We start from the raw sequence: 9205 nt of genomic DNA, 5'->3' as shown, positions 1-9205 counted from the left end.
TTAAAAGAGATCTCACAATTTGAATGTAGAGATTAAAAAGAAAAATTCTTTGTGGAGAGCAGAAGAGCCGCGAGCTGTGAAAAGAACTATTGCTTCAATTTGGTAACTGAGCAAACAGTAACTCAGGTTGAGGACAAAGAGAACACCTCATGGATGATTCACTCACACGCAGGGTTTCTTTCAAACTACAAGGCCTTTCCAGCCCGGTGTCCCGGGTTTAAGCTAAAGTGTCTTGCAGTCAGTGATGTGACAGGATGTTCGTTCCCACAGGTGGCTTTGGTGATGACCAGCCAGTGCTTCCTCCATTAATTACGCCGCTTCAAAATTGCATTTAGAAGTTACCAGTCTGGTCTGGAAAGCTTTGAGGTATAGTGAGGAGGAGGGAGGGTGTCGCTGGGAATGGGAAATAATTCTCTAAATGAAGAATTTCAACACTAACTGATGAATTTTCTCACTGATGATACTGGAATGCAAGATCTAACATTCATAGAGAACAAAGCATGATTCCAATTTGTGGCATTAATGCAAAAAACACACGTATTAGTTACGTCAGCCCAAACCAGAGGGCGTGACAGTGTTTAATGATGAATGCAAACTATTTTTGGAGTGAAAATCGATTGCTGGATAGAGATTGATTGATTTCACTATTTTTCGATTGTAAGACAAGTGGGACAGGGCACGCTTGGCCTGAGAGAGGATCCAACTCTTTGCAGACCCGCCTTCTGAAAAGCAAGGAAGGGAGAGAATATTTCTGCTGACAGCAGAGGTTTTAGACTCCTGCCAAAGAAGAATAATGTAACATATACTGACAGTTGGCATCAACACTGTCAACATCACCGCAGGAGCTGCTGATGTCAGCAAACTCACTCTTTTTTGGGTAAATGCTTTAGAAGGAAACAGGATCTAGGAATGGAGATAAAAGGTCATTGGCTGTAATCTTTTCAGTATTCAGAACCTGCAGAGTTGGTAGCTTCACTGCGTTACAAACACATTCTTTCGTAGTTCATGTTGGTCAAAAAGGAAGCAAGAGTATTCTGAAGGAGATGGTGACCTCCAAGCGTGAATATGAGGAAGTGGTGACAAAGGAGGGAGGGAGGAAGAGAAATGCAGTGTGTAAGGACTATGGTAGGCATTTCATCAGCTACATACTTTCTACTCAGCTTCTCATGTCCCTGTCAGACTTCGGCTGGCTGGGAAACCGCAGGCTCTTATCATTTGGCTGAGTGAAACCAAAACCATAACTTCTCACCAGGTACAACAAAGATCTTGTATTTTTTTTGTTAGGTGTGCAAAATCTCAAACATTCTGAGGCTACATTCACACTCTTTTTTTCCTCTTTCTCTCCTTGTCAGACTCATTTTTACTCGTGGCAGTCTCTTCTACAGTTGCTACCAATTGTGATGCTACTTCCCTGCATTAGAGCGCCCCTCAATGGACAGTTTGACCTCGTGGGGAATGAACGAGGGCCTTGTGTGGCCGGAGGTGCTTATCTGAGGGCGCTGCCCTTCGTCTCCCTTCATACTGTATCTTTGGAGGCCAGGTGAGGACCAGCGCCTCTGAGAAGCACCTAGTGCAGCCTGCATTGCTCCCATTCCTGCTCCTGTAAAAGCGGAGCCCTCTGTGTGCAAGTGGTAACTGCTCTGACTCCTGGGATGCTCTGCTGAGGTCCTACTTGGCCTGATGGGCGGCTCAGTGTGCCCAACAACCCCCAAGTGTGTGGCTTCCTCCTTATCAACCATATCTTTATCCCCCTCCCTCTGTCTTTCTCTGTGATTGCGGTCTATCCTGAAGTGAGATTGAGGCCGTGACTGCTGAGGGGCAGGTGGCCCCATGAGCTGGTGACCAGGTCCTGATGTAGCATTGGTTTTGCTCAAAGTCCTGGACAGGTTCTGCTGTTGCTGTTGTGAATGATGGTGCTGCGGTTGTTTCTGCTGCTGTGGCTGAAGCTGCTGCTGCAGGGTGATGGACACACACACGTCTCCTACTTGCAGGTGATGGCAGGCCAGGCCGTAGAGCTGAGCCGTGCGATCCGGGCTGCAAGATGACCAGCCCTGGCCAAACACAAAAAAGGGATGCTCCGGGGGCACATCAATGGTCACTTTGCTCTGCTGCTCCCCAACAGTAAAGTGAAGTGACACAAGACCTGGTCTCTGCTGACTGGCACGGATGTCCACCACCATGCTGGAGTCAATTTTGAGCCCCCCACTCACCTCAGCACTCCGTACAAAGTCCTGAGTCTGCAGGTCCTCCACACGCTTCAGTTCCCCAGTTGCCAACTGAATAATGGCACCCTTCATGAAGTGCGATGGGCTGCAGGGAGCCGAGGCAGGAACGAGGCTCGAAGCTAAGGCCTGAGTCGCATCTGCTGTAGGCTGGACAGGTGGCTGCTGAGAAAGCTGCTGCTGCTGCTGCTGAGCTGTGGCCGGCTCGCCCACAGCCCGTTCAGAGAGGCACACTCTGGCTGAAGGATCAGAGGCTTTAAAGCTGGGGTTTGAGGAGGCCATGGCGGTAGAGGCATGGCTGGCTGAGGCATCATTAGCCTGTCCTGGGTAGTGTTGCTGTGGTGGTTGGGGCTGATGCTGTGGATGATACCCCAGGGGAATAAGGACTGGTTGCCCATTGGCTAGCATGACAGCATGGCCTGGCTGCCCTGTTTGCTGCTGGAGACTCGTCACTCTGGGGTCACTGTAACTCACAGGTTGGGCTGTGTACGCAGTGCGGCCAGAAATGACCCCTGTGTTCTCTCCATGGACATCTCTGGCTCTCTGGGCACCCTGAGAGAGGTTCAAGGGAGCAAAGGAGACCTCTTTTCTCCCCATGCTGCTGCCTTGGCCAGAGAACGCCAAACGGCCAACCACCTGCTGCACCTGCAAGTTGATTAAAGAAAAAGTGTGTTTAATGTCACTGAAATGTCCAATTCAAAACTTGGTTGTGACACAATTTCCAACAAGACATCCAAATGCACTCCCACAGGAGCCTGAGTCACAGTATGCAAGTATGAAATATCTGCAGAGCTCAGTAAATTAAATAAATAGAATTCATATTAAATTATATCATCACTTATTCAACTCACACACTCCAACACATAATTTCTGATTATAATGTAATCTAATATATGCATTTTATATGTTTCATATAATAATTATATATACACACACACACACACACACACACACACACACATATATACAGTCAAGCCCGAAATTATTCATACCCCTGGCAAATTTTGACTTAAAGTTACTTTTATTCAACCAGCAAGTTGTTTTTTGACCGGAAGTGACACAGGCGTCTCCAAGAAGATAAAAAGACGATGTACAAAAGGCATCATTGTGGTAAAAAAAATATTTCAGTCAGCTTTTATTTATATTTGAACAAAAAGTGGCATGTCCAAAAGGGGTATGAATAATTTTGGGCTTGACTGTATATATATCACACACATATATATGCCTTTAGCCACATTTGCTTATTTTTTTTAATAATGTCAAAATCAAATGGCAAGGTGTTACTTTGAGTGATTAGTTAGTCAGAGGTACCAGCCAACCAACAGTGCCTTTTTATTTTTAAGAATTTTTAGGAATCATCTACTTCTTTCCCTGGACAGAAGCACACATTAGAGGTATGTGGTGCTTCACTGTGTGCAACAAATGTCCATGAGACCACAGATTTGGCACAAGGTTGCAATTCTATAGCTGTGAGTGATTGACCAATTAACATAGCACACAATACAGGAAGTAGATTCTAAATTACCTGCATTGTAAGATAAGATAAGATATTCCTTTATTAGTCCAACAATGGGGAAATTTGCAAAAAAAAAAAATAAAATATCTAAGCTAAATACATTTCTATAGAAATGAGTGAGTATAAAAAAACACAGTAAAATCTGTAATACTCTCTAATACTGTGACTACATTTGTATGCACTAATAATGTACAGTCAACTCAGATTAGACCTTCTCATCCTGAAATCCTGGAAGAAAAGGATGTGAGAAGTTTTGTATGTTACCAAGTTCTGTCTCTTGAAATATTTTATTCTTTCCAACACATGAGCCCGTTTCCAGAAATGCTGCCTTTAGTTCATTCTCTTGCTTGCCATACTGATAATCTATCAAAGTTGTTTTCAGGCAAATATGTGCACTTTTAGACAGTCAGAAATCAGGTTTCTTCATGTTAAAATGAGCTGTGTGATGACTATTTCTTTCTCTACCAGCAGCAGAACCCTTTTTCTTAGTTTGCTTAATTTGGTTGATTTCTAGCACACAACATATTCTCACATCCATGCACTTCCAGACATCACTGATTCTACAGATTTAGTACATAGTTTTGATTAATTTATGTAAATAAGTTACTTTAATAAATTACTTTGGTTTTGTTTAACTTAAATGTTGGTTCTCCTCCTTGGTTTGTCTGAACTTTGAGCCAGTTCATGACAGCTGTGCTAACCAGGTCATTCCTAATTCCTTAACATGGAAAGGGTCTTGCATTTACACAGACATTTCTACTACCACCTTCAGATAAAAACTGGAAAAACTCAAGATTAACAAGAAAACATTATTCACAAGAGGAGGCAAACAGTGCGTCTTACTTCCAGGTCGCTGTCTGGAGTGCTGCGTTGGCCAGGTGAGCTCCTCTCTTCCAACCTGCGGCTCTGCAGACTTCTGTCCTGGTTGTGCTCCTGTGCTGCAGAGCTGGGTGCTACCTGCTGCAGACGTGCATTTCTAGCAGTGTAGGCTGAGTCTGGCACAACCTCCCTGGCTCCCTGCTCTTTATCCCCACCATTCATTTCTGGTTCATTCTCCTGATGGACACTATGTGGGTCTCTGGTGGCAGTGGCAGCCCTGGTGCCCTGAGGGTGGTAGAAGACTGGCATCCCTCGAGAGCTGAGCTCTGTTGCAGGTAGGACCCCTACAGTACCAAGGTGCTGCTGGGCAGCTTGCTCTGAAGGCAACATCAGCGGGACACTGCCGGATGCTGCGACTTTGGCAAAGGTATGAGCAGCTACCTGGGCCGGGGGAGGTGGGGAAACAACCCCTTCCTGTATGACGGATGGGTAGGGAACGAGGTGGGACACTGCATGGGGCTGAGGGATGGTGCCTGAGGGAGAGATTAATGAGCCTGGGACAAAGCCAGGGGGCAGAGCGTAGGGTACTGCTGCATAAGGGGAGCTAACAAACTGAAGAGAGGAATGAGGGATCTGGGCATAACCAAGAGGAGGATATGGGAGGCCTGGATGCTGCAAGAGAGGAGAGTGTACAGTGTAGGCTGGAGAGATGTGGCTTAACACTGGGTGAAGACTGGTAGGCGAGTAGGTAACAGACGGAAGAGCTACTTTATAAAGCATACTGTACTGGTCAACTGGCACTGCTGGCATGCCATCAGAACTATCAGCTCCATAATGAAGCCCTGGCTGAGGTCGGAGCCATTCTCCAGATGGGGTCCCTCCCTGAGAGTCACTGTTGCACACAGAGTTCTGGATGGAAACCACTTCATCTTCTCCAATACCACTACCAGCACCACTGCCGCTGCCTCCACTGCCTCCAATGCCTCCAATGCCTCCAATGCCTCCACTGCCACCACCTCCTCCTCCTCCTCCTCCTCCTCCTCCTCCTCCTGAAGCCCCACCTCCGCCTGTCCCTCCAGCACCACTACTGTTACTAACTGGGAGATCCCTCTTCTTAGGAGGTAGGCACTCCTGGTTGCGCTCCTGAGCTGGTTTCATTGTGATCCTCTGACCAGGCGAGTAGCTTTACTGCACTGCACAGGAACTGAAACTTGCAAGCCAGTTCGCCCGCACAGGAAACAGTTCTGAAATCACCTGGCTGACTTCATCTGCAGATTTACCTGCAAAAAAACAGAGAGGCTTGATAAATACAACTCAAATCTTTTTCAGGTTTACATATCAATGCATCACTTAAGGCCTGACCAGATTAATGTATATCCGACAACAAAATAACAAAATCTTTACTTTCAGGCTTGTAAGAGAATTATTTACGGTCCCTGACAGATTGTGTGAGTCTATGCTGAACCACAGATGGAAAGCTGCAGCCACACTGATCTGTCTCTGTACAGACAGAAAAGGGCAGAGAGCTCAGTCACCAGCCAGCCAGGTACGACTGTAGCACTGCTGCTACCTAAAGACTGGATCAATACTAACTTCACCCGCAATTCGACATATCAAATGGGTGAATTTGTCATTCTCTTCAATTACTGAACCTGTTTGAACCTAGAACAGCTTTATCAGCTTTTTGCCAGTTTAAGTCTATAAATGTTAAATAGAAAGCACTTCATACAGTAGTGTATATTTTTTACAGTACTGATTTATTGAATTGAATGTGATTTATTTAGTCATTTTGGATTTTTGTAGTAATGTAAAAAGAGCAGTTATGCACCACACCAAATATGGCAGAAGCACTTGTGCAGGGATACGTTTGTCATCAAATGAGTCACCATCACGTGTGATTCCCTGACACTCCTCAATTGCTTAACATCCCAGTTTTATGTCTCCTTAAGTTGTCTTAAAGAGTCTTAAACAGTAAAATATGTATTCAGTATCAGCTGATTATCGTGGTTTGATGTTTATGCTGAGTGAAATATTCAAACCCAAGATCGCATTTTTTATAGCTAATACCATCACATCAGATAGAAGTTTTCTACATAACTTCATCATTTTACACACTTTCCCCCAAAATTCAGCCCCATCCCATCTATAATTTAAACAACACTTTCCTGCATAATATCACATACATTTAAATGACTGGCCTACAAACAGGGCAGTGGGGTCAAAGGGGTTAAAACAACATGCACTTCTCAAACACTGGTCATAAGCTCACATTCACACCAACTACATGCACCCTTTTCAACCCTACAGTGTAACGATCCACATGTTTGGCAGGGTTGAATTTCAGTAAACATTTTACACATAACAAATTAAACATAAGGTGATTGAATGGCCCTTTTTTTAAAGTTAAGCACTACATTTTGATCACATTGAACCACACAAACATCCACAAATAGAGACAAATAGAGCACCTCATGGGCAGACTAAACATTTTCCAGAACATCCTCACTATTAGACTTTTGGTTAAATACATCAACTGTGGCCCAATAGAAAACAATCCAGCTATCACTCCACATCTACACAGACAGCAAGTTGAGATTGTACAAGCCCAGCTGGATCACAACAGTTTGTTTAAAAAAAAGCAGGTTAACTCATTTGTCCTGGATTCAACCTGGAACATCTGCTTTTTTTATTTATATATAGTCCCTGATCCTGACTTGAGAGGCTTCCTGGTTTCTCTCAGCGAAGTTAACCGTAAAGTCAGAAAGCCTACTTCTCTCTGCAGACGTCTCCTCTACACCAACAAAGCGACTCCTGTCTTATAAATAGAGTTACAAGCTAGAAATCCCCGCCGACCAGCGTTACTCTTCACTTCATGTACTGTTTACCGTAAGCTAGTGGGTGACTTAGCTAAAGTTAGCTACTTACAATCACTATTTACCCGCAAAACAGAAATAAATGACAGCATGACACTTCGTACACTCATAATAAATGTAGATGACATGCTAAAACAATTGGAAATGCTATGTGAAGCATATTTGTTGAATATATATATAGCTATACTGTATCACTGGACATCTCCCAAAGCTTCAGACTAGTTAGCTACTTGGCTAACGCTGTTAGCTGGATGGACTGACTCACATCTACCATGGCAACGCGTGAAATGTCTGCAACAGATGCCTCCGCGGTGTCTGCTTCTGTGGACATACCTCCAAATGTCATCGCGGAGAGGCTCTGCTTTATAAAAATAAATGAAAAAAAAGTTGATATGCTGAGGGGACAAGTGGAGAAATCAAGGCTCAGGAGTCGAGCCCACTCCGAAGGCCAGCACAGGCGCTCAACAATGACGTCACCGAGTTGATTCAATTTCCTGTGTTTTTTCTTCTTCTTTTCATTGTGTTCATTTTTCATTTGTCTCTGCAGACTGAAACTGTGCATCGTTTATTTTAGGCTTCTGTGCTCATTAACGGTAGATTTATTTACTGTATAAACATGTTTGGGCTTTTAAATACTACATAAAGAATGAGAGAAATTAGGGTCACGAGAAAAAATATTTTAGATTATGAGAATAAAGTCATAATATTTCAAGAAAAAAAGTAGCAATGCTACGAGGAGAAAGAGTTATAATATCAGATGTATAAGATATTTCTTCTTCCACAAAAGAGGCTATTTGGTGTGGTTCTTTTCTCAGAATAGACACAGCTGTCTCTAATCCTGATACTTATAATTCTATGGTACTGATGTGCTAAAAGATTTAGTATTTCCTCATTTTTGGAACCTGTTCTATACTAAAGTAGAACTTTACTACACATTACTCGTTTTAACAGCACACTGCTCCTCTGTTACACTAACAAGATCATCTCATTTTCAGTATAACTAATTTATAGCATTCCCAACTGTAGATAAAAAGATCTAATCTAAGATAAGCAGTCATATGTTATATAGATAAACCAAGCACACATGGCTTGTTTACACAGGCATGTTTACAGTAATGCTCATGCTCTGTATAGACATCTGTGGGGCTTTTCCAAAATCACAATCAAGACCCAGGCTTTAAACATATTGTCTTTTTTCCCCTATTCAATCAAGAGTCAAAGGTAGACCACATGGTATATCATACTGTCCATAACAAACAATACGCTCCTGGAGCATTTCAATTGATTTAAATGTACATTATGATTATCATACATAATGCAAAATGCAAAAAATCATAGAGTGTGAGCAGTGCCTACAGACTCTCAAATACACTCCTTATTAGTAAAATATTATAAGTCTTTATTTAACTGTTCTGTTTTATTTATTTGATGTATTTACTTGTTATTCTTTTAAAAAAAATTGTATTAATTTTCTTGTAGTTTTATTTTTCTTTCTATTTCTCATGTTGTTTGTGATCCCCCTGGCAGTTTGATCACATTAATGTACCTCCTTACATACACATACATATATATGGTTATGCCTCCTTATTTATTAAACCCACTAAAGTTGAAATAAAACAAGGTCCATCACGTGCTCCAAGTCTTCTTCTCTTTCTGTTGGTTAGGCAGACTTGAAGCGTGCTGCCCTCTACAGTTATACATTGGTTGTTGCTTTTTGACAGTTTTTATGTTTTAGTTGTTTAATCCGCTGTGCAGATATTACAACCGTTTCTCCA

General features: G+C 42.9%; 1 protein-coding gene across 1 annotated transcript; it reads right to left on the bottom strand.

Annotated features, from left to right (window-relative positions):
• On the bottom strand, positions 1 to 7874 carry atxn1l (ataxin 1-like). The gene is made up of 4 exons (XM_053321168.1): positions 7696 to 7874; positions 5550 to 5837; positions 4582 to 5486; positions 1 to 2867 (listed from the first exon to the last, which is right to left on the bottom strand). The coding sequence occupies exons 2-4, from the start codon at positions 5713 to 5715 to the stop codon at positions 1404 to 1406; spliced, it is 2535 nt and encodes an 844-aa protein (XP_053177143.1). The 5' UTR covers positions 5716 to 5837; positions 7696 to 7874; the 3' UTR covers positions 1 to 1403.
• Positions 7875 to 9205: the final 1331 nt, after the last annotated feature.

This window comes from Scomber japonicus, chromosome 1 (assembly GCF_027409825.1).
Source record: "Scomber japonicus isolate fScoJap1 chromosome 1, fScoJap1.pri, whole genome shotgun sequence".
Taxonomy (NCBI): domain Eukaryota; kingdom Metazoa; phylum Chordata; class Actinopteri; order Scombriformes; family Scombridae; genus Scomber; species Scomber japonicus.
The sequence above is the reverse complement of the archived record's forward strand: the minus strand, read 5'-3'. Positions and strand labels throughout refer to the sequence as shown.

Bases quoted from the DNA above. Each gene is read 5' to 3' on its own strand.
- atxn1l (XM_053321168.1), bottom strand. From the start codon at position 5,715: ATGAAACCAGCTCAGGAGCGCAACCAGGAGTGCCTACCTCCTAAGAAG. The intron at 5,487-5,549 runs GCATTGGAGGCA...GTATTGGAGAAG, and splicing joins TGGCAGTGGAGGCATTGGAG to ATGAAGTGGTTTCCATCCAG. The intron at 2,868-4,581 runs GTAAGACGCACT...ATCAACTTGCAG, and splicing joins CTCCAGACAGCGACCTGGAA to GTGCAGCAGGTGGTTGGCCG.